The sequence below is a fragment of the Megascapheus bottae genome, chromosome 9, assembly GCF_031878675.1.
Source record: "Megascapheus bottae isolate mThoBot1 chromosome 9, mThoBot2.hap1, whole genome shotgun sequence".
NCBI lineage: Eukaryota > Metazoa > Chordata > Mammalia > Rodentia > Geomyidae > Megascapheus > Megascapheus bottae.
In genome coordinates, this window is record NC_143517.1 from 33,510,535 (window position 1) to 33,537,206 (window position 26,672).

The 26,672-nt window shown below is 37.4% G+C and overlaps 1 protein-coding gene and 1 non-coding gene across 2 annotated transcripts in view; both read left to right on the plus strand.

The window, feature by feature from the left end:
- The window catches only part of Necab1 (N-terminal EF-hand calcium binding protein 1), a 139,755-nt gene that overhangs the window by 77,921 nt on the left and 35,162 nt on the right, over positions 1-26,672 (plus strand). Inside the window, exon 6 of the mRNA XM_090339046.1 lies at positions 25,250-25,386. Within this exon, the coding sequence (XP_090195172.1) occupies positions 25,250-25,386 (137 nt within the window). The remainder of the gene's footprint in view (positions 1-25,249; positions 25,387-26,672) is intronic.
- Positions 8,096-8,199, plus strand: LOC150058992 (U6 spliceosomal RNA). The gene has a single exon (XR_016536741.1). It is a non-coding gene; the product is annotated as a U6 spliceosomal RNA (small nuclear RNA).

The window sequence follows — 26,672 nt, forward strand, 5'->3', positions numbered from 1 at the left end:
ATCTTCAAACCTGTCACAATCATCACATTTGTGTGTGTGTGTGTGTGTGTGTGTGTGTGTGTGTGCGCGTGTGTGTGCGTGCATGGTGTAAGAGAATCTCATCTGATTTTTCCCTCCAGTGAAACTGGTCCCATCAAAAGAAATCAAATTTAGTCAAGCTCCACTAAGATAATAGAAATCAATTATACTTTACTGTTAGGACTATGCCTCAAGCCACACACACACACACACACACACACACACACACACACACACACATGTCTAATGAAGTAGGTATCAATAGAGGAGGTCAAAATACATAACTAGAGAGAAATACATTTTTCTTCAGTGCAAATTGTTACTATAAAAGGTGTCTATGCTACGTTTTTAAAGAAACACTTCAAGGATAGAGGCTTTCAGAAAAGATTCTACTTGCTTTGTAATGGAAGCCTATGTCCTGAAGAGGAGCACATGTCAGTCCTGGTTCAACAGAATCATCAGGCTTAGGAAATGGTCAGGAGTCTTGATTCTGCCACCCGCACCATCAGGAGTGCCAACACAGAAGAGGATAGGTAATGCACGACTACGAGTAGTACCATGGCTTAAATACGCTTGGTAAGAATGGTCCCCAAAATCATGTGGTAAGTATAAAAAATAATAGGAAACCATCACTATCCAACTCACCCAGGGTGTTGTTTAGTCGGGAACATGTCAACCTCACCTTCAAAGGAAGAAAAGAACACCATGTTCAAAAAATAAGATACTCACTACCTTACAAATGTAACTGTAACTCCTCTATACACCACTCTGACCAGAAATTTTTTGAAAAGGGGGAGAAGAAAATGCACGGATGAATATGACTGGGATAGAGGGGGAAGAAAAGTCACTTTAAACAAAAGAATTAACAGACATAAAAATGCTAGCTACCCAATGATTTCATGGATACATGTGGAATACAGTGTGTTTAAAGTGTGTGTGCCCAACACAGGCAGAAATTTTGGATAAATACGAATAATTAGAATGAATCAAATTAAGGTGGGAAATTTAGGGATTGAATCATTAAGGACAGAGGGACAAGGAAAGATTTTAAAAAGAAAAAATGAGAGAGAAAGCTGGTCACACAAGTCAGAGTTCATTTCCCTCGTAGGTCCTTTGTCTCCTGACAGTGTCTGCTCCAGTCATAGTAATGAGCTCTTGCCTTTGAGAGAAAAGTTATTGTGCAGAGTATGTCATTTCACATATATTTCTTTACGTGGCATTCTAGATATTTTATGAATTTCAGAAAGTTTTTTTTCACTATTTTAATGCAAAACACATACAGCTACACAGGAAAGATACAGTGAAACTGGGAATTTTTTTCTCATTTTAAAGATTGTTACTCTGAATCAGATTTTTTTTTTTTTGGTTATTGGCAAGTCACGAATTGAAATAAGCAACATAAGGCATGGAGTGCTTTCCATTTTAACTGTATGTTTGCATGATCTAAGGACAGTGGAGAAAGGCCAAGAATATTTGGCTCCTAACCATAAAGAAAATAGCAGCTATATAAAATGTTCAGAAAATAGTCAAATAAGATTTGTATTTGTTCTCCCACACACATCAAAATATATAGCTTACTACTCTTTCTTCCACATATTATTATGCAACATTTTTATGTTACTCAATATTGGTATTTTAGTTAAATGGAACTGAAGTGGGTAAGAGGTTATTTCATGGGCACATGTGAGCAAGAATGATAGCTAATTATAGTAAATGCTTGACAATATTGCCATTTCTGCCTTTTTAAAATATCAGATCGTTAAATACCACACTTACCAAATGCCCTCTCTAATGTGTGCAGTGTTATAAACGATATTATATCAACCTGGAAATCTTTTAAACCAAAAAGGATAGCTATAGGGACATTTTCATGCTTTGGGGCTTTGTCTGTTTTTTCTCTTTCCTTTTCCCTGTATGGCGTAACCAGTCACTCAAGCCTAATGTTGCTCGCATCCTTTCTCTTCCCTCTCAGCCCACACTCTGGGCTGTGCGAGGCTGATTCATCATGGCTCCGACTGGATCTCTTGCCATAAATATGACTTCGTTATTTTGCTTCTAGTGTTTACAGACCAAATTCCACCCTGTGAGGTAAAGAAGGTTTTTAACAACAACCAAAAGTAAGACTTATCTTCCTCTGCCTCAAATTCTGTGATAATTCCTCTTTACTCTCTGGAAAACACCTAGGGTCTTTGCTCAGAAGGAATAAGTCTCACCCAAACCTGAACCCTCCCTTTATATCTGGTACCCTTGCGTATCTCACTACTCCCATCCCACACCCTGCCAATTCTTATCATAGTTTAGCTGCTACAATGCTCAGCCATTCTAATGCGTGTTTTTCATGGCCTTTCCTCACCTGTGCCTTCTTTGTAGGTAACTTTCCTCTGCCTCTCCCAAATCCATCCTCTCAGCTCCAGATGTTCACTCACTGCTCCTGTATTATTCCCAGTGAGGCTATAAGACTTGGAGTAAATTTGTTTCCTTGAAAACCGTTTCTGGATCCTACAAAAGAGAATTTTCTGCTCTCAAAGCACATTATGTGTATCCCTGCCATAGTACCCTTCACTATTTGTCCCTTACCCCAACTGTGTGGAAGTATACTAAAGTTTGGATATGGTGTGTCTTCCAAAAGCCCATATTTCAGGGATTTGGAGATTAGGAGATACTGAAGCAAACATTTAAGAGGGGAAATCCAGTATCTTGTTAGAGGTCTTTAGGTCATTAGGAATAGTGGTAGACCATTTTCTGTCTCTGTCTCTTTCTGTCTCCCTCTGTCTCTCTGTCTCTCTCTGGATCTCTGTCTCTCTCTTTCTGGATCTCTGTGTGTCTGTCTCTGTCTGTCTGTCTCTCTCTCTCTCTCTCTCTCTCTCTCTCTCTCTCTCTCTCTCTCTCTCTCTCTCTCTCTCTCTCTCTCTCTCTCTCTCATCTCCTTAACAATGAGGGGAAAGTTTCACTCTACCACATCCCTGGTCTGGCTAAGGCACCAGGGACACATAAATATTTGTTGGCTCCCTGGAAAATTGGCAATATGCTGTGGTACTAGCTGATCATGAATAAGCTGAAAGGTGAAAGGGGCTCAGTGACCACAGTGTAATCCTACAGAGAATGAAACAAAATGCGTGCTTCTTCCAAAGATCCAGGGAGAAGGAAGGCAGAAACAGATTCACAGAATTTCTACTCTAGGACTGTTTCAGAATTTTCCAGTGATTGCTTATCTAGAGCAACAAAATGATGCTTCTGAATTCAACAACTCATGAAGTGAAAACCATGTTATTCAGCCAACCTGAATTCCACTGGTGCTGAATACACACAGATTCCTCTATAAGATATGCTTTGTAGCCTGCTGAGGCGGTCTAGAAGACAAAAAAGAGACTAACCATTTTAATCACCATTGTCAATTTAATTTATTGGTAAGGAATTGTTTTTCTTTTGTTAATATGGGTGCACACCGAGTTTTCTCACAGTGGGACGTTTTTCCTTCATCCATCACGTTGAACTTGCCTTTAACACAAATTTAACTACGACACATCAGCAGTTCATGATCTTCAGTTCTGACATTTTTGAGAACTGCAACCAAGATTATGATGTGGCAGAACGTGGTGGGCGCAGGTGAGTAATATTTTTAGAATTTCTTAGAAACAGAAGCCTCATTTACATGCTCATAATCTAAAGAGCAAGGAAGAAAAAGAGAGCCTTATAAAGCATAAGTAGTCTACAAAGTGGATTGATCATACATTTGTCTGGGTATTCTTATAGGGTGCTAAATAAACCCTTGTTTTTTAAGGAAACATATCATACTAAACATGAGTGAAATCTATTTTTGTTTCTTTATCAATTTTGAATATATTCCTATTCAGTGAAATATGAAAACTACTCCCCACACTACACATCAAGATAAATGCAAAGTTGGGTCTGGAAAGAATAACTCTTATGGTAAATGAAGTTTGATTTGATTACTAGCTATGCTGATGGCTCATATAACCCTACATTAGCAACCTCTTAGCTCCTATTTTACCGTTGGTCAGCTATGAATGCTAATATTCCCTTTCTAAAAACATTGGAAATGTAAAATAGGACAATGTATGTAATGTGTCTAGCGTTGTGCATGGCCCCTTACAGGGAAACAAAGCAAAGTGGTTAACTTTTTACTGCCAAAATAATTTTCAAGTTTCCATCTTTATTATTGGAAACAGTTGCTACATGTGTGGCTTGTTACTTTATAGAGATAGGCTATATAATTTTTTGGGACAAAAACTAATACATTTTGTTTTTACAGAGTAGAGGAGACCCTTCTACAAAGCAGCAAATAGTCTGAATATTTAGGATATTGATCTTCCAGCTAAAGCACTTCAACTTTGAATGAAACATTTACCATTCAGATGCTTTTTTAAAAATGAATAATAAATCCAAGTACTTCCTGAAACTTTCTTCACTATAAAGATGCATCTTTCTGTTGACCTATGAAAATTAAATTAAAGTTAGAGTCCACAAGCTTGTTTCTGGGAAAGCTTTACAGTCTGGCAAATGCACAGTCTTGCGAATGTCTCTGACTGATTGGCCAAGTAATGACTCCTGAGCAAAGAGAGATATAATGGTATGGAAGCTCAAACATCTGTCAGTATAACAATAACCAAACCTCCACTGAAATTAATTCATTAAAATATAGGGAAACTAGTGGAAAAGGCAGTACAATCCCTAGTCAGCCATCTTCTTATTAATGTGATCAAAACAGATCATTTTCAATGACAGAACATATACTCCTACCACATACTGTGGGAATAGTATGTGAGGCCTTGTGCTATAAATAGCTCCTGCACAGAATCCAATGCCTCGGAATTCTTAAGAGAAGATGAGGTGGGGGGAGAAACAGTCTCAATGTTGAGAAATAGCTGCGTTTGAAAAGCCAAACAAGTGTTGTATATGTGTAAAGTGGATCCTTCCTCAACCCAATTTCATTGACTCATAAGGAACAGCCACCACCCCTAGTGTGGGGTATCCAGATAATCGTTGGGAACAAACATCTGTCCCTACATGCTAAATAAATGACAAGACACTTATTTTTTGTCGGTTATGGCCTTGAACTCAAGACCTAGGCACTGTCCCTGAACCTCTTTGTGCTCAAAGCTAGTGCTCTACTGCTTGAGCCACAGTGCCACTCTTAGTTTTTGAGTGGTTTATTGGAAACAAGGGTCTCACGGGGACTTTCCTGCCCAGACTCACTTCGAACTGCAATCCTCAGATTTCAGCCTCCTGGGTAACTATGATTACATGTATGAGCCACTGGTGCCGTTACCTTACTCTATTCATCATTTTGTGGCAGGGTTTTTTAAAGCTAATATGAAAGTCATTATCAATTTGATGAACCAAAAACAGATTAAGAAGTGATGTGAACCTTATGTCCTGCCTCACAAGTGATTCCTACAAAGTAATTGGGTCTCCAATCTCTTTTCAGGAAGGATTTCTGTGCGGAGATAGTAATTGGGATGAATATTCACTATAGTCCAAGCATTCCTTATCTGTAACTCTAAATCCTAGGACTTCAGAAAAGTAAATGCTTTGGTTCAGTCATTGGTGTTTGGTAAACTTAATGCCTAGAATATATTTGGTAGAAAATCTATTTTAACATTGTTTTTCTGTATGGTTATTGACAAGATATTGCTCTAGATATGACTATGCTATCACTTTTCTCTAGACTCTGAAAGATTCCAAACCTTTAAAACATATCTGCCCCAACGGTTTAAAAAAAAAAAGACTAAATTACAAGGATTGTCTTGTTATATATAACATGGTAATAGATGCTTTTCAAGGCATCACATTGTATATTTCAACAATGCAGAAATGTTATCTACTAATTTTTTTGCCAGCCTCCAGGATTGAACTCAGGGCCTGGACATTGTCACTAAGCTTCTTTTTCTCAAGACTAGCACTCTACCATCTAAGCCACAGCACCACTTCTGGCTTTTCTTTCTTATATGGTACTAAGGAATCGAACCCAGGGCTTCATCCGTGTTAGGCAAACACTCTACCATTAAGCCATATTCCCAGCCCCTATTTTAAAAATAGAATTCTACCAATTCTTCAAGAACTTTTTTTTGCATTTCAAAGAGCCTCAGAAGTGCACTGTACATAGATAAAAACCCTAGTCCTCTGGGATGTGTTTATTAACATTTCAAAACTAACACTCTTATGACCAATATGTTTGTGGTAAATGTACTGGTACAGAAGGAACTGGAAATGCTTTCATTTGCAGGCTTCATTTACTAAGAGGAATCAGGAACTGACTCCTGAAAATGGGTGCTGACAGATGGTAGAAATGGCTTTGGGAATAATCAATCGGCTTCCAGAATAATTCTTTTGTACATTTACTATGGCAGAATGAGATTAATTGTCTATTATCTTTTTACAAGCTCTTTATCCTCTGTAATTTTCTATGGAAGTTTCCCTAGCTCTAGTCTGTTTTCTTAAGAGGTAGAAGACACAGATTCAAAGTGTACTAATACGAGCACAGTTAAGAACATTCACGATCATTTTGAACTGCATTTAGAACTTGGGAAAAGCCAATGGTCACACCGAGTTGTCCCCTGTGAGAATAGTCACAGAATCAAGCCTTGCCACACAACTTCTCATCTTAAGTCACCACTCAGATCCCTAATCCAAATGAAAAATATACTCTAGACTTTAGACAGGACAATTTATGAACAGATGTCAGTATTCCCATTTCACTGAGACACATTAATCACTCGGGGCCTTGTAAAACCACAGAGCTTCAAAAACAAATGAACAAACTTAATGTTTAGGCCATCTAGATCTGAAACTTTCCAGAAGTCCTAAAACTTTTTAGAAACTAACAGCTCCCAAAGTTTTTCTCCTACATTTTCTTCTTGACTATGCTCCCTGATCTTCTTTTGCCTGGTTCTCTGCATCATTTTTAATTCTCCATATTTCCAACCTACTAATACATAAACCAATAAATTCTTGTTAGTAGAGAGAGATGATATTTTCGTGCTAGCCATAGAACATATATTATCTTCATTAATCTTTTTTTTTGTTTGGTCGGCCATGGAGCTTGAATGGAGAACCTGGTCATAGAGCTCTACCACTTTGAGCCACTACTCCACTTTTGGGGTTTTTTTGGTGATTAATTGGAGATAAGAGTATCTTGGGGGAGGGAAATGGGGACCAAGACATGAGAAAGGGTATCAATGTTTGTGAAGTAATGCACCTTCTATCTGGTGAATATAATGTAACCCTTCTATTAATTACAATAAAAATATGAAAAAAAGAGTCTCTTGGACTTTTCCTGCCTGGCCTGGCTTAGAACAGCTTCCTGAGTAGTCAGGGTTACAGATGTGAGCCACAATTTGCCTGCTCCATTAATCTTTTAGCCTAACTGCAGTGAGTATTCTCACAACTAAGCAAATGGTACCCAGTAGCCACAATCTCATTTTCTCAGCTTTGATTTTATCTCCAGTGATAGTTTATTTATCTCGTTCCAACTGAGATTCCTCTGTCTGGTACATATATTTGTGAAGCAACATTTTTGCTGAAATCATCTGGACAGTAAAAAACAAGACAGAAGATTGCAAAATATTTTGGGTTGGGAAAAATGCCTGGGGAGGATAGAAGGAAAATGAGCAGCAGTCATGGGCGGAACCTTTAGAGTATGATGCATGTCTGAGAATGGAAATGACATGGGCATTGGGTAGGAAGAAAGATCCCAGGAGAAAGTATAGACCAATGGTTTCTTTTGGAGCAGATGACTTGCAACTGGAGTTTCACATCAGGCAAAGTAATCAGGTCCTGAACTTCAACCTTATGAAGGCACCGGTGGAAAATAGCTTCAGCCTGAATTCTGCAGAAGAACGCAAAGTGTATGTGTAGCTGCTGCTGATAGCCTGGGAAGTATGCTGTTATCATGGTTTCTCTCTTGGGGCTCATTCACACTCGCTCTCAATAATTTTACCTCAATGAGCTTTGAGGAACATGGGAAACTATTAAAGCATCTTTGAAAATGCAACACTAAAGGCCCATTTCTCTTAGTCTTATAAGTTTTTCTGTCTGTAAAAGTTCACACTTTAGTGCTCTCTTTAGCAGAACATTTACTAAAATTAGAATGATATGCAGAGCTGAGCACTGACCCTGCTTAAAGATGATATACAAATTTATAAAATGTTCCACTAAATAATTCCATCTTGACATGTTTTTAAAAGCAAAAATCCTTGGGAACTGAAAAAATTGAAGTCCTGGTTATAAAACAACTATCAATGTTCTTAACCAGTTCTGCTGCTAAGTCTGGATGATTTTTGAAAAATGGACATTTCTTTGGCCCATAGTTCTTGAGATTGGGCATATCAAGAAAGACCAAGAGTGTAATGTCAGAATCTGCATTGCATCTCGTGATGGTCTTCTTGATGTGTCATGACATGACAGAGGGCATTACATGGCGGGGCAGAATGCATGCATTCATTTGGGTCTCTCTTCCTTTTCTTCTAATACCACTGATTATTGGCATCATGAAATACTCATGCTCACAACCTCATCTACATTTAATTACCTCCCAAAGGCCCCACCTCCACAGACCATTAGCATATGCATTTTGCAATAAAATGTCCAACATAGGAACTTTTAGAGAATGCATTCAAATCAAACCACAGAAGGTAGACAAAACTCTTAATAGGAGTAAAAGAATGGGACTCAAAATGTGTCTGAGCTGGAGGAAGGTAGGAAATATTGAAGCAGATATAAGTACAGAAAGGGATAGTGATTCACCCAAAACAAATCATCTAGATCGTGAAATGTTCAAATCTTGTACCAGATGCATATAATATTCCATTGCACATTTGATTTTTACACGTACTTGTTATAGCCTGCTTTGATCTAAACAGGCTTATAGTGCTTCCCCTCATTATAGGAAGCTTATAATTCAGGTGAGTTTTTATCCCTAAACCAACTTTGAAATGATGATATATCTGATAGTTTCTAGAATATCCTAGAAATAAACCCCAAGATGGACAGTGTGTAAAAACAGAATCTAATATTTCTCCCTGAAGTCAAATGCACAAACAAGTAAGGATAAAAAGCACTGGTGAACAAACATTGACTACTCTAGGGTCCTCAGAGAGAATGCCACTGGGTCAGTGTTTAATGCAGTACCATAGAGACATCACATAAACACTAAATAAACCTATTCCTTTTCTGTCTCAAAGTCTACCTTGTGGTTCTGTATTTTTGTTATTAGAATTATTATCTTCATTTTATTAAGAAAAAAGTAGTGTACAAGAGCTCAGCTGACCATGGGGCTAGAACATTCAAAGGTCACATGAGACAGCAGAATGCACAGGACAGAATGACATATTCTGTGTACTTCAGCTAATCTATGAATTATCAGTGGGCTCTCCAGCTAGAAGGGGAAGGTAGAACAGGTGTGAAAGAATGGGCTCCTTTGTAAAAGGAAGTAGAAGAATAGTCTCTTCTTGCTCAACTCTAAATGAACAAGTGAACCCAAATTTCATGTGTTCTGGGATGGAAATTGATGTTTCTATTTTTTTTAGATTTAAGGAAGCAAAAACAGAGATTTATAGACTTAAAGAAAATCTATCTAGGAAGTAGTGGTAGAGCTTGTCATCCAGCCCTAAAATCCTATCCCCACAAGCACCAGGAAATATTCTTCGAAATTGAGTATAAATCCTCGAATTAGTTCATTCCAGTCCAAGCACTAAACCATTATCACCAGGTCAGTCTGAACCTCATGAAGATTATCATTGTAACCTTCCAGGTACAGGATTCTATATCTGTTGCCATGGCAAAGGAGCCGAATCTAAGCCTCTGATTAAAATGAATACTTCTGTTAAGAAATAATCAAAATCCATATCAGGATCCTAGGGCTGTCTCAGCCTTTCCCACTTCCCCAACACTGAAGCCTGGGGCTCCAAGGATTCAAGTCAAAATTTGCTCGTTGTGGCTACACTAACTGAATTGCTAAGTTCCACACATTTCTTGAATTGTTTTGTTTTCGTTAATGTTACCATTTCAGTAGGATGAACGTGCTTTAATCATCTTAAATATTTGAATGTTTTGATATCAGTGATGAAATAGACTGAAGGATACTGAGGTTATGACTTACATTTGCTGCTGTTAGACCCAAAGGTTTACCTTTCAATATTAACGTTTTAGAGTGCTTGACTCTGGTCAGAACACAGAAATTTCAAATATGAAAGAAAAAGGTCAAATTACTGAGGAAATTCCTAGCAGCCTCAATGTACTGGTGTCAGTATAGAATAGAATAGTATAGAATTTGATTGTTCTATGTTGATATCAGTATAGAATAGAATTTGATAGTTCTTTGCCTAGAGGCTGCAATGTTTGTGAGGGGGACAAAAGAATCTGAAGCAAATATGTCTTTCTGCTTAAGAAAAACAGTTAAAAAAAAAAAAAACTTATACTGCCTTCTTGTTCCTCTCAGCCTAAATAGAAATTCAGCTGCAATTGAGATGAAGTTTCCCTTCCATTTTAATTACTTGTGTTCAGGGCTGAAAAACCTGCCTTTCAATGATATCCTTAAGGGGACAGCTTTTATATCTAAAACCCTTCTCCTACACCTCAGGAGAGTAAATCTTCTGTTGCTCCAGGGGTGTTTAACACAGAATAGAAATGATCCGGAAACATTTGTATTTTAAGCAAGTTTTGGTAGGAGAGGTAGGAAAAGGATACCTGTATTTTTAATCTAGCTCGGGAGAGCTACGCAGTCCCCAGGAAATAGAAGTATTGCTTAACTATTTGCTCCTGATATTGGGCCTAAAATAGCATTTGCAGGAATATTATCTTGCTCATTGCCTGTGAAATCCAGATACCATGACTCTTTTATATTACACTTTGCTTCCCAGATCCCCAAACTATAACATTTATCAAATAGCAAAATACTTGAGTACTATTAGCTCATGCTTATAAATCTAGTTATTTAGTAAGCCAAGATCTGAGAATCAGATTTGAAATCAATTTTTGCACAATAATGTCCAAGAGCCTACCTCCAATTAATCAGCAAAATGATGGACTGGAGGCATGGCTCAAGTGGCAGAAAACCAACTGAGAGCAAGAAAGTCAATTACTAGAATGGGCATAAAAACCAAAAAACCCAGAAACCAAAATAATGTTGCATCTTAGAATGAGGATGTAAACTTGATTTGAAAGTACTACTGGAAAAAATTATAGGCTATTTATTATTTTAAGGGAGTTATTTATTCTCATAAATATTTTTTTCACAAACAAAAAATTAGAATATTGATGTCTGTTTATAAATGGGTCACACACCACCATGACAACTTAAATTTTTAAAATGTGTCAATACTAATGTATTTCAAAAATATCCACTATTTCCCAGGCATTGCGCTATTTGAGAAGTGCTTATAATAGTTAATGCTAAATTATTTCCTGTCTCAGAATTTGTTTAGATCAAAGAGAAAGGTAATTTGTCTTTGAAAGCATCGCGATTATATATAATATGTTGAAAATGCATTTGTCCCTGACAAATTCAGCAGCTTGGCATATAATTCAATCTGTTATCAAACTGTTTAAAATAGAAGTATCCAGTTGACATATATACTACTTATGGGGGAGGTGTCAGATTGCTAGACTCATACCACAGCATTTACTTACCACATCATTTACTTAAACTTTGCCATATCTGTTCCTGGACCTTCAATGCAGTATAGAAAGGAAATGTATAATCGGTAAGGTGGAAAGCAATGAGTTTCTTGGAAAGAAATTTTCATGATCTTTTATTATTAACACCAACAAAATAAGTTGAATCTGTTTCATGTACAAGTACAGCTTTGTGAGCTTTATAGCAAAAAATGTGGCATTTAGCTCTGTTATACTCTGGAGAAATTCAGTCCAGCGGCTGAAGAAATAGTATATGAGAGGTGATGAAATCGCTAATGTGCAAGTTTTTTACAAATTTTCTTGTCCTACTGTTTGCCAAAGAGCCCATCTCTTTCTACTGCCAGCACTTACCCATGACAGAAAATTGAATTTGTTTCCCACTTTGTTAATCTCTTTCTTAAAATACAAGTCAGCATGTTCCCTTGAACTAGGGTTTTTCCCTCACATATTTTTTTATAATTTTTATTGTGATTAATAGAAGGGTTATATTATATTCACCAGATAGAAGGTACATAACTTCACAAACATTGATACCCTTTCTCATGACATGGTCCCCATTTCCCTCCCACCCTCCCCCCACTTATCTTGATTGCCCCCCTTCCCTATCCAATTTCAAATAACCTATTAAGCACATATAAAATATAACAGATAACAAGGTGAAATGTTATAACAATATGAGATAACCAAGGGATAGCAAAAGAGATGAGAGATAACATAGTACATTAAGAACAACAGTCACTCATTATATGGCTTTTGTTTCCATATCCTGGAGGTCCTTACATTTAGTGTCGTACTATTTGGCCTAATGTCTCTAGATTTTGTTCTATTGTAAATCTCTGCTAGGTCATCCCTCACATATTTTATCAATTAGTCATACAGAGGCATTTTATTTTGACTTGTGCATATATATATATATATGCAACATGCCTTGATCACTTACCTTCATCTTCCATCCTTCCCAAATTAATCTCAAAAACTTTATCGTTTCATTTTGACACATGTAAATAAAGTATTTTGACCATATGGTGACCTTTGTTTGTCCTCTTCTCTCCCATTAGTACCCCAGACCCAGTCAGGACCTGTTTTACATTCCTGTCATTCATTGTTTTTAGGGTATATTAATTGTTCAAAGGGCCTTCACATGTCCATATGCAGTATTTTCAGTCAGATTGACACCCCCAGCCTGGCCGCAGCTGCTTGTGATGTAATTCTCCACTGAATTCTCCGCTTTAGTGCCTAAGCTGGCTTTCAATCATGATCCTCAGATCTCAGCTTCCTGGCATGAGCCACCGAGGCTGGCTGAAAATTCTTTTTTCATATACATATTTTTATTATAAATAATAAAAGGGTTACATGATATTTGCCAGATAGAATGTGCATTAATTCACATACGTTGATACCCTTTCACATGTCTTGGTACCCATTACCCTCCACCCACCCACCACCCACCCCCGTCTTGGTTTTCCCCCCTTCCCTATCAAATTTCAAATAACCAAATACAAATAAATTCAATATATCAGATAACAAAGTGAGATACTGTAACATTATGAGATACCCAAGGGACAGCAAAGGAGATGAGAGATAACATAGTACATTAAGGACAACAATCATTCATTATATGGCTTTTGTTTCAATATCCTGGAGGTCCTTTCAATTAGCTTCATACTATATGGCCTTATGTATCAAGATTTTGCTCTATTGCAGATCTCTGCTAGTAGAGCCCAAGGTTTCTACTGATTATGACAAATGAGGGAAACCATTGAGCCTAAGTTCCTTTGAGTCTGGCTTACTTCACTTAATATGATTTTTCCTAAGTCTTTCCATTTCCTAACAAATGGGGCGATGTCGTTTTTTCTGACAGCAGCATAGAATTCCATTGTGTACAAATATCACAACTTGTTGATCCACTCATCAAGTGAGGGACATCTAGGTTGGTTCCATATCTTTGCTATGGTGAATAATGTTGCAATGAACATTATTGTGCTAGTGGATTTAGTATGCCCTAGATTCTGGGTGGTTGGGTAAATGCCAAGTAGTGGAATTACTGGGTCATAGGGGAGTTCTATGTTTAGCCTTTTGAGGCACTGGCTGAAAATTCTTAATGAAGTGTTTCTTCTGTTCCTTTTTTAGTTTCAATGTTTCTTTAGGAATTCTATTGTCAGTAAGTTCAACATTCTTCAACATTTTTCACTTCCTATTTTCTCTACTAGTTTTTTTCTAATTCCTTTTTTTTTCTTTCTTTTTTTTTTTATCGAGGTAATGTATAGAGTGGTTACAGTTACATTTACCAGATAGTATGTGCATTACTTCTCACACATTGATACCCCTTCTCATGTTTTTGGCCCCATCTCCCTCCCCCCACTCCCAATAATCTTGTTTTCCCCCTTGCCATTCCTATTTCAAACAAACAAATAAATGTATATACAATACACCAGGCAACAAAGTCAGATACAGAAGCAATATGAGATTAACCAAAGGGCAACAAAAGAGAAGAGAAATAACAGTATATTAAGAACAGCAGTCACTCAAGATAAAGCTCTTATTTCCATATCCTAGAGATCCTTACATAATGTCATCCTAAATGACCTTATATATCTAGGTTTTAATGCCACCCCTTGACAATTACCCAATCGTCCAGAAACAAGGACATACTAAATCCACTAGCACAATGATGCTTATTGCAGCACTATTTACCATAGCAAAAATATGGAACCAACCCAGATGACTGTCCGTTAATGAGTGGATCAACAAGATGTGGTATTTATACACAATGGAATTCTATGCTGCTGTCAGAAAGAACGACATCGCCCCATTTGTAAGTATATGGAAAGACTTAGAAAAAAATCATATTAAATGAAGTAAGCCAGACCCAAAGGAACATAGGTTCAATGGTTTTCCTCATTTGTAATAATTAGTACTGTTTTTTTTATGTTTAAGAAGGTTTTCACCTTAAGCCAGGTACTGGTGGCTCACACTTGTAAACCTAGCTACTCAGGAGGCCAAGATCTGAGGATCAGGGTTCAAATCCAGCACAGGCAGAAAGTCTGTAAGACTCTTTGTTCATTAAACAACTCAGAAAGCTGAAACTGGTTCTGTGGCTCTGAGATTAAGCCTCAGAGCTGGGAAAAAAAAAAAAAAAAAAGGTTTTCAGCTTTCTTTCTTTCCACTATTCTTCAGCTCTTCACCTCAAGGCTACCGCCCTCCCCCTGAGCCACAGGCCCACTTCCCATTTTCTAGTAATTAATTGGAGAGAAGTGTCTCATAGTCTTTAGTACCTGGGCTGGCTTTGAACCGTAATCCTCAGATCTCAGCCTCCTGAGTAGCTAGGATTACAGTCATAAGCCACAATGCCCAGCTTACCTTTCTTATTAAGGTATTAGCTAGGTGTATTTGTTGTATTTCTTCTATTTTGTACTTAATTTCTGAAATCCTATTTTCCTTTTATTTCTAGTTCTTTTCAGAATTCTATCACTTCAAAACATAGGCTCAATGGTTTCCCTCATTTGTCATAATCAGTATAAACCTTGGGTTCTCCTAACAGAGATTTACAATAAAGCAAATTCTAGATACATAAGGCCATAAGGTTGACGCTTAATGAAAGGACCTCCAGGATATAGAAACAAAAGCCATATAATGAGTGATTGATTGTTGTCCTTAATGTACTATGTTATCTCTCATCTCTTGCTGTACCTTGGTTATCTCATATTGTTACAGTATTTCACCTGGTTATCTGATATATTGTATATATGCGTATTTGGTTGTTTGAAATAGGATAGGGAAGGGGGATGGGCCAGGAATTTGGCCTAGGGGTAGAGTGCTTGCCTAGAAAGCATGAAATCCTGGGCTCTATTCCTCGGTATTACATACATAGAAAAAACCAGAAAAGGTGCTGTGGCTCAAGTGGTAGAGCCCAAGGACAGTGCTCAGGCCTTGAGTTTAAGCGCCAGGACTGGCAAAAAAAAAAAAAAAAAAAAAGAAAAAGAAAAGGATAGGGAAGGGGGAGGGGAAACAAGATGAGGGACGGGGTTAGGGGTAAGGAAATGGAGACCAAGACATGAGAAAGGGTATCAATGTATGTGAAGTAATGTACCTTCTGTCTGGTGAATATAAGGTAATGCTTCTATTAATTACAATAAAAAATATATGAGAAAAAGAATTCTATCACTTCATTTCTTAAACTTTGATATATGTTGCTCTCTTCTTGATCTTTTTTCTAGCCTTTTAGATTACTTATTCTGTGGTTATACTTTGGGGACCTTCTTTCTGATATGTTTCCATTGTCTGTGGTATTTTCTTTTCTTACAGAATTTATCCTTAGTAGCTTTCCAGTGTTTATTTTTAAAGTATTTTTGGTGAATTATTTGAAGGCTCAGAATTATTTACTTTAACTTCATAGAGTTCTTCTCAGGTGGTTGTGTGATGGTCAAAAAAGCTTTCCTTTTTGCAATATCCCTGCCCTGTACCTCTCCCTGACTTTTTATGAGTCTTTTATCTCTGTGACCCTGTCTAGCTCAGTTCTGATTCCTCCACTCCCAGTAGATCCTCTCCAGTCTCCTAACAGTGATAGCGGATGGGGAAGGACTGATTTCAGGGGTTTCCAGGGACTCTATACAGCTAGCCCTGTTGGGTCTTACGTTTTTATTCTTTTTTTTTTTTTGCTCTCCCCTTTTTGTCTTCAGCAATTTTTGATAAAAATACTTCCAAAGTGCAGTTTACACGAATGACGTTATTATAGTGACTATTCATTGGCTGGTTTGGAGTTCTCTTATTCACAGATCTGTGGCAAAACTGATGTCATATTCCATCCCTTCCCGTTGGCTCTTTCCATAGGCCCTATGGTGCCATCTCCTGCACATTCTGTAATTCTCGGTGATTTTTTTGTCCTTACTCATGATAGTTGGTTCAGGATATTATCTTATCCTCTAACGTGGTTGTGTATTGCCTATTGAGGTTTCATTGTAGTTGTGCTTTTTTAGCTGGTGTTATTTTTTTGTTTTGCATTTTGTCTCCTCTTCTGTGTAGAATCCAGGACTTTTCAAAACTTATGCTACAAGTATTTCTCTGTTCTCCACTCCTCTATTTTCATTTTTATGGTGTCTACACTTCTGTGATATAGGAAAAGGAATTGAGCCTAGATGAATAAGGCAAAACTCATGCTAGCTTGAGGAGAAAGGAAGACATTTCAGCCAATATATACCCCACAAATTGGGAAGAAAGAAAGGAAAAAGAGTAAAGTAAGAGGATAAAATTATGGAAAGATTTTACCAAATAAGATGCTGAAGAAGGACCTTCCCAGCAGTACTGAGAGGAGACAGGAAATGCAGGAAATTCTGAGGAATGGGAGATTTAGACTGTATTTCCCTGAAACATCCTTAATGAGAAACAAGTCAAGAATGGAAAAGCTTTCTGACTCTTCCAGAAGTTGAATTCTGTCTTTCGTTTATTTGGTTTTTGCTGGTCCTGGAGCTTGAACCCTGTACCTGGGCACTGTTCCTGAGTTGCTGTGCTCAAGGATCGCAATCTACCATTTGAGCCACAGAACCACTTCTGGCTTTTTCTGAGTAGTTTATTGGAGATAAGAGTCTCATGGATTTTTCCTGCCTGGCTGGCTTTGAACCTCAAGCCTCAGAACTCAGCCTACTGAGTAGGTAGGATTAAAGTTCTGAGCCACCGGAGCCCAGCTTGAACTCTATTTTTAAAGTGTCATCCTCAAAAACATTGCCATGGGTCACAGCCACAGTATGGCAATGGATTTGAATATAAAGTAAATATTTTTGGGAAAGCAATGGAAAAGATGTGTGGCAGCAAAAATCTAGGCCAAGCATTCATAAGTGTTGATTTCTTGGGAGACTAAGGTATATAAAACACTAATTTAACATTCATCTGAGCAGCTACTCTAATGTAATTTTTTTCAATTTAAAATAATACCTTTATGTTGTTACTGGGGCTTGAACTCAGGGCCAGAGTAAAGTCCCTGAGCTTTTATTCATTTTTTAATATGGAAATCTATTATGACAGTAGACAAACCCAGATATTTTGAATTTTGAGCTAATGACATGCCCATTACACTGTGTATTATTTTCCTCTATCATGTTTATAGCAGTAATAAACCATTATCAAAAACTATGAGTTGGGCAGAGTACTTTTTTTTAGAATTTTTTAATTTAAATTTATTAAATTTATTGTACAGAGGGGTTAGTTACATAAGTCAGATAATGAGTGCATTCCTTTTTAAACAGTGTTATCCCCTCCCTCATTTTCTCCCACTTTTTCCCCTGGAGGCCCCTTACCCAGACCCTCAACTTGAAAAGTTCATTATTGGGCACTGTACTTTATATGCCATGCTTCATTTAAATCCTAAGCTGTGCTGACTGTTCTTAGGCATAGTTAAGAAAATAAAGGATTGTGAAGGTTGAACACTTTTTCTAAGTTTGCATAGCTGTCAAGTGGCACACACAGGAATCAAAATTCTACTTCAACCATTTCAGATAAAGTTCTTTTTTTAAAGCTATGTTCATATGTATTTGTCTTCACCAAAGTATGACAAAAATTCAAATAATGATACTCGTGTAGATTTCTGCTTAGTCACAAGCAAGAATTAAAAAACAACGGAAACTTGTACCTGGCAAATATTACGATGTCTCCATCTGTTTAAAGTTCGTATATCTTTACTAGATATATGTGGGCAGAGCCATGCTGTGGCTTAGCATTTCTGATACTGTAAAGAAGACCAATGAATTTCTTTAGGTTATGATGAAGCAGGTAGAATTTGAAGAAATATGAAACCCAAGTGCTCAGTCAGCCTAGATAATTACTACCAATAGAGGACAAAGCAAAGACACAAAAGCAAGCAAAAATCTACGCCACGTAACTTTGAACATTTTTTATTGTAAAGATGATGTACAGAGGGATTACCATCAGATAAGTAAAAAAAATGAGCACAATTCTTGTCAAACTGTTATTGTTTTTTACTTTCTTTCTTAAATTCCTTTGTTTTACCCCCTGTTGTCACTGTTTTTGATTCGGTACCCTTTGTATTGTATGTAAGTTTATCTGTTTGGGGGATGGGAAGGGGACTCAGAGAAATGGTGGAACCAATGCAGCAGTGAGATTCAAAAGACAGGGTGTTAGAAAGGGACTTTACAACATGTTGGGGAGAGGAAGGGCGGAACAGCAGAGAAAACGAGAGAGGAGGAGCAATGTCTGAGTTCACAGGAGGGTGTAAATCATCACACTGCTACAGGAGGCTTAGGAGTGTGGCCAGGATCTCCAGGCTGGGGCTGATCCAGTAAATGTCCCCACTGCATTACCCATGCAAAGGTTCTTAAAACTCCACTTGTGTGAATGCCAGAGTGCTAAATCCACTAGCACAACGATGTGCATTGCAGCCGTATTTACCATAGCAAAGATATGGAACCAACCCAGATGCCCCTCAGTAGATGAGTGGAACAACAAGATGTGGTATGTATACACAATGGAATTCTATGCAGCCATCAGAAAGAATGACATTGCCCCATTTGTAAGGAAATGGAAAGACTTGGAAACAATCATATTAAGTGAAGTAAGCCAGATTCAAAGGAACATAGGCTCAATGGTTTCCTTCATTTGTAATAATTAGTACACAACTAGGACTCTCCTAGCAGAGGATTACAATAGCTCAAAACTTAGATACATAAGGCCATATAGGATGAGACTAAATAAAAGGATCTCTGGGATATGGAAATGAGAGCTTTATCTTGTGTGATTAATGTATCTGTTCTTAATGTACTATGTTATTTCTCTTCTCCTTTGTTGCCCTTTGGTTAACCTCATATTGTTACTGTATCTGACTTTGTTACCTGGTATATTTCTATATATGTTTATTTGTTTATTTGAAATAAGAAAGGGAAGGGGGGAAAACAAGATGATTGTGAGGGAAACAGGGACAAAAACATGAGATGGGGTATCAATGTGTGAGAAATAATCCACCAACTATCTGGTGAATGTAACCATAACCCCTCTATACATTACCTTGACAATAAAAAATAAAAGATATATACACTTGTGTGAGAAGAATTCTCTCACAGTAAACTAGGAATATGTTTCAGAGGAAGATGCTCAGCGATGGGGTTCATATGCTACTGGTGTGAGAGAACATAATAGAAGGAAACAGAAAATAAAAGAACCAGAGAAATACATCCTTGACAAGTGGACTTGACTACCTTATGGTAGAGTGTGTTGATCCAGAGCTTGATTTTAAGCAATATAACTTATCTCATTTTCTTATTTAAAAGGTCCTAACACCTGACTATTGTCTACTAATGCTTTATTTCTACATTATAGCTTCATTTTCTATCTTATTCACTTCTGAATTAATCCTTCTCTTCTCTTCTCTTCCTGAATATCTCTAATCTGAAATCATTTTAACCTTTTCTTTTGCCACCTATGATTTCTGAAGACATATCTGGAGTTAACCTCAGTCCATTTTTATGACACTTTGATAAATAAGAACCAGTTCTTTAATTGTTTTAACTTTTTAAGCCTCCAATTTGATATGTGTTCTCCCAGTTTGTAATAAAAGAAACATTCTATTTGAAATGGAAATCTAAGAATATTTTTAAGTATGGTATAGGTAACATGTGTAAACCAGTACACACACACACACACACACACACACACACACATATGTAGGGGGAGGAAGAGAGACTATATAGCTCTTTTTTTGTGAAGATTCCAGAATTTCAAAAGCTATGCTGTTACTATCACACACACACACACACACACACACACACACACACACACACACACACACACACACCATTTGGGGAAAGGTTCAAAAGACATAACTTATCTTCCCACAGTGATTTTTTTCCTCTGATGGAAGCTGGCACAGATGTCTCACAAAAGAATGGCAAGAACTGCAGGGGGTTGAATGGAAAGTCAAATTGAAGCTGTACCCCCTGCCAAACCTCCTAAACAAGGAGACACAGAAGCAAGATGTTACTGGATTGATTCATTTTCAAATGGGGCAAACATAAACAGGGAAATCAGATGCTCTGATTTTCCTAATTAACTCAGATGATTCATAGTGTGTTAATAACCAAGATCTCCACTCTTCCATCAAGCAGATGGGCAGAGCTTGATTCTTGAAAATTCATCGGATAATTAAGATGCATAGCAGTCCTCTGAGAAATTCAGTTTTCAAAGTACCATGATTCAAATGCTGCAATGTTTTTTTGGTTTTTTTTTTTGTATTTTATTGTCAGATAATGTATACAGGGGTTACAGTTACATTCATCAGGTAAAGGTTGTATTACTTCTCGAAACTTGATCCTTCTCATGTTTTTGTCCCCCTTTCCCTCCTCCACTCACTCCGAATCATCTTGTTTTCTCCTTCCCTTACCTATTTCAAATAAAAAATAAGCGTATATACAATATACCAGGTAACAAAGTCAGCAATGCTTTTTGGGTTTGTTTGTTTGTTTGTTTGTTTGTTTTGCCAGTCCTGGGCTTGAGCTCAGGGCCTGACCACTGTCCTTGGACTTTCTCAAGGCTAGAACTCTACCACTTCAGACTCAGCACCACTTCCATCTTTTTTTCTATGTATGTGGTACCAAGGAATACAACTCGGGTCTTCATGCATGCTAGTCAAGGACTCTACCATTAGGCCAAACTCCCCATCCAGCAATGTTTTTTGTTTTTTGTTTTTTTTTTTAACGGAATGAATCCAAGCTCTGTTCTGAAATCTCCACAAGAAGAAAATATGGGAATTTGAAATGTCTCCATTTTGGCTTTCCAAAAGCAAAAATAGAAGTATTGAGGCCTGTTTGTTAAGAAAAAATTCACCTAATGATTCATGTAATTGATAATAATCCATTGCTTGAGTGGAGGTTATTGGGATCTAAGAAATACACTGTTTCATTTTTCATTTGCCCATATCGTTCTATGCCAACCATGAAGTACTAAGCTGTGTCAAGGAAGAATCAAATTATTGAGTATCAACAGTCCATGTACTTTACTTTGCTTTATCAGACCCGTAGAAGCTCTTTGTGCCAGTCTCTCAAATTCCAGGCTGGGCTTGAAAAGAGCACGTGCCTGACACCAACATACCAATCTTTTGTGGGAACTGAAAGTGCAGAGATTCCCCGCTTTGTACCTTCACAATACACACATTCATTGAGAATAAACAGGGCCAGGCTTTGACATTTGCCAGCTTGTTATCTATTTAATTTTCCATCTGCTTCTTTAGCCACTGCCTTCCGAAAGAACACCGGCTGCACATACGAGAGAAGGGGAGGGAAGGCCGGGTGTGGGCCCATCTGGGTCTGCCATCCCGGAGCTTGGGACTCAGAGTAAACGGTCCAGAATACAAAAGGGAAGACACACCGTCTGCTACGTAAGAGTACGGTTGTACGTCCCTTCATTGCAGAACCACATGACTAGGCAAATGGGGCAGCAGCATCTCCAAAAGAGTCCAGAAGCAAAGTGGCAGCTAGTGACTGAGCCCACAAGAGCAAGTCCCAGGGATCAAGCCTCCCCTCCTGCACCTTCTCATCCATGTAATGTCCCACTCCGCATGTGTTCTAACCGTTTATGGGCAGCGGCTGTCAGCCAGACTTTGTTTTGGATATTTGGAGGTAGAAATATAAGTAAGGCATGATCTGTTAAGATAACATAAAAATAAAATAGACTGTAAAGAATAAGAACCTAAATTTGGTCAAGAAGTGGTTATAGAAAAAAATGACAAATTCCTTACCCTAGCTAGGGAAGAGATGTTGCCCGAACACATCAAAGGGGAAGGACTTGTGCCCTATGCTGTGAAGACAAATGATGGCTCAAGGGGAGGAGAGATTGTGAAAGCAGGTGCCAGGAACTGAGCCAGAAATGATCAGAAGAAATTTCAGAAAACAAGCCCCTTCCCCCACCTCCTTATCACTTAGAGGCAGCAATTAACTCAAAACCAGATTCCCCAGAGACTGATAGCACCTACCACCTCTCTCCATGTGAAGGTAGCAATAGTTCTGTCAAATATAGCATCTCAACTAGTTGTGGCATTACTTAACTGCAGATTGTCTAGTGGGAATTGCAAGTTTTCATCAAAGAAAAGTAGAAAAGAACACAAATCAATTTTCCGAAAGGCCAATGATAAACCAATAATGGAGTAGCTGGGTATCTGATTGTTTTTAACTTTCCATAAATATCTGGGCATGGATTTTATCAATAATGTTATCGAATACTAGCAATATCTTTTTTTTTTTAACCAGTCCTGGGCTTGAGCTCAGGTCCTGAGCACTGTTCTTGGGCTTTCTCGAGGCTCTCGCTCTACCACTTGAGCCTCAGCACCACTTCCAGGTTTTTCTTTGTATGTGGTACTGAGGAATGGAACCCAGGTCTTTGTACATGCTAGGCAAGCACTCTACCACTAGGCCAAACTCCTGGCCCACTAGGAAAATCTTATAGGATAGTAGCAATACAATAAATTCTCTTTTTAAATGATACTAACATTTTGAAGTCGGGGCTTCATGCTTGTTAGTCAGATGCTATACCACACAAATCACATCTGCAATCTTTTAGGCTCTGATTATTGTTGAGATAGGTTCTCACTTTTTGCCTGTTACAGCCTGGAGTATAATCTAACTGTGTTCAGCCATATCTGGGATCGATGGACATGCTTTGTACTCAATTACTGGTTGAGGTAGGGGTTTCTGCACTTTTTGCCTGAGTTAGCTTTGAACAGTCTTCCAGCTGACTCCTGAGTAGCTAGGATTCCAGGTGCTTGCAATCAGTGCCAAGGAACAATGCAATATATTCTTAATTCTGCAAATTAGTCAGATATTGAATGAGTATCTATTCTAGGTACTGTAAAGGATATAAATATAAGATGTGACCTTTCTGTTTAGGAGACCAAAATTGAATTACAATGACTGACTTTTAAATTGGCTTAGTAAAAACTACTTTCTCTAGCTTTTATATGACAATGACAAATATTTAACATTTGAAAAAAAAGAAACATTTTGAGAAAAGAATAAGACCAGCACTCCATTTCGTTGCACACGTCTTTCTCTTTTCATTGCTGTCTACAAACAGGTATAAAGCTTTCTATCATTTGCGTTGGATTAGTCATAGTGTATACTGAGATGCAAATGTGGCTGGCATGTTATCTGACTGTGCAATTATGTTTTGTCTTCATCTTAATAAATTTTATTTTAAAATATGTGTTGGCAAAAAGGAAATAACTGTAGAGATGAAATCAAACACAGCGTTTGCCCGTCAACATATTTTCTTTCCATCTGAAGGAAAAAAGCTTCCCTGTTGTCAAAAAACACATGGAGAAATAAGTTTCTGAAGTTCTTATTGCCAAGATAATATTATAGTTGAAAAATATGCAGAGGGGAATTTTTTAATTTGATTTAGCTTATCCAATTCTTATGATTGTTTCAGAGTACAATAGTTATTTTCTTAAGTAAAGTTTAAAGGTAATTTTAAATTGAAATGTGCTAGAAAATTTCCTGTGTTGTCCTTTTGTAAATAACTAGATTGAGTGGCTTAGCCTGATTTGTAAGTGAGAAAAGTGTGACTCAGAAAGGTTAAATAACTAAATTTTGTGTGTTTTGGTTCACGACTCCGCCTTGCATTTCCCTGGCACACTGAGACACCTGACTGTCTTCTTAGCATCATTCCTTTCACTTTTATGTTTTCAACCAGGATAAAATCATTTTGTTTAGGGATACAACTAAATAAATCATTGCTTCAGCTGAACTTGAATATATAATTTCTCAACAATGACTATCCAAGCAGATTCAATGGCTGTTCAGATGACCTAAAAGAGTGGTTCCAGTGCCATTTTATGCTGGCTCTTTACCTTGATCTCCACAAGTCTCCACAGGATTTCAGGTAGTACCATCCACAGCTTACCTGCCTGCCTGGAAGAGCTTGGCAAGTACAACTATTAAGTCTATGATCATCTCAGTGAAGACCTGGGGCTGTTGAAATGACTGATGTTTCCTGGCTGAGAAGTACTAGACAGTAGTCCTTCAGGTAATGTTACTGAAAGAGGGACATGAGTGGATTTAGTAAACAGATTCAATATTCCAAACCTAACCTTTTCTGAATTTTAAGAAAACTAATGATACAAAATTTCCTCCAGCTTCAGCACAGTGTGGATCAAACAAAATAACTATGTCAAGAGGGAATGAAGCCAATTGTTGAAACGTGATTGCTTTTTTGTTGATAATAATGGAGAAGATTTATCATGGCCTGGCCATGAAATGAAACAGAAGAAAGTTAGTCACATTTCAGCTCTTTGTACACAAATGTTTATTTCTTTTCCTACAGACAGCTATTCCATAATTCCCCTAGTTTCTGTTCTTTCTTTTTCTAATCTGAGACAAACACATATGTTCTAGTCATTTCTGAAATTCTTTCTTTCAACCTCTAACAGGTGGGGAGAGCTCTACCACAAAACCAAGGCTCACCCATGCTCTCTTCACTCTCCCTTTCTAGGTTCAGTCTGAGAGTGCAAAGTCCATGAGAGAAAATCAATTCCTGAATATATTTCTCTATCATACTTCTAACTGTATTGTCTTGCCATTTTTAGGACTACCAAGAAGCCTCCAATTTGGAACAGTTTGTCACTCGCTTTTTACTGAAGGAGACCTTGAATCAGCTACAGTCTCTCCAGAATTCCCTGGAATGTGCTATGGAAACTACTGAGGAGCAAACCCGTCAAGAAAGGCAAGAAAGTGCTTTCATACATTACTATATCTATAGAAAACTAGTTAAGGGACATGGCACTTGTACTAGGAAAAATGAGAAATCATAGATTAAGAGGAAATGTCAAGAGATTCCACGTGGTACATCTAAAACAACTCACCTCACTTTTTTCTTATGCTAATTTTAATTTTCAAAAACCTTTAATGAAGTATTTAGTAGATGGAGAAGTGTTTAAAAGAGAGTATTGATATGAATATACATTTAAGATGATGCAAAACCTTAAAAAGTTTAACTTGTATTTTATAAATAAAACATGGACACTAAAACTGTATTTCAATATCCAAAAAGATAAATATCAGAGAAATGGGGACCAAATTTCCAAGGGATTTCAGAAGAGTGAAAGATTAAATGTGGCTAGAAGGTAAAATCCACCTCATGGCATTTCTCCATGATGCCTGAGATTCCCTACAACTGTACATAGTTCTCAAATACAAAAATGAGATGACATAGTGCCTTATGAACCAAGCATACCTAGATGTATTGGGGAGCCTTGAGAATTTAATAAATCTAGTTATTTAAAGAAATAGAGTAAATGATGAGGAAGATTTCAAAATCCAATAACAAATATGTCTCACTAAGAAGAAATATAGTGCAAGCTATTTAAATAAAGGCATGAACTAACATTATAAATGTGCAAAATGTACACCAATATAATTCTAACCAACAGATCGCTCATTTATTGAGTTCTCTTTCCTGCAAGATAAGGAAGAACCAAGCAAAGCTATTGATTCTGTGACTTTTTTTGGCTAAGGTGTCATCTTAGACCTTATCTATTGTTTTTGCATCTTAAATTAGAAAAAAACACGTGATAAGCTTTTGTGAATAAGCAGATAATAGACTACCCTGGAGGACCATTTTTTCTAAACAAATTAATGGATACATAATTATTAGGACATCTACAAAAACACAGTGGAATTTTCAACCATGTGTTTACAGTGTCAAAATGAGTGAATCACCACCAAGTTTTCACAAAAAAGCCTGTAATTTCACAATCTAATGAGTGTGTGCAGCTGATGAACACGGAGATTGGTCATTCGATGAATTGGTGCAGTCTGCATATTTCAAACTTTGTATTCTCCTTTGTTGGGTGATTCCATAGTATATGGCAAAGTAACAATTAACTTTAGAAAAACAACAACCCAACTCCTCAGCTTGGAGAGGGAGATAATTGTAATATCTTAGAGCATAAGGAAACTGATGTTGATGTTCCTAATGGGAAAATGACACCTCTTTGGTTGTTCTTTTGT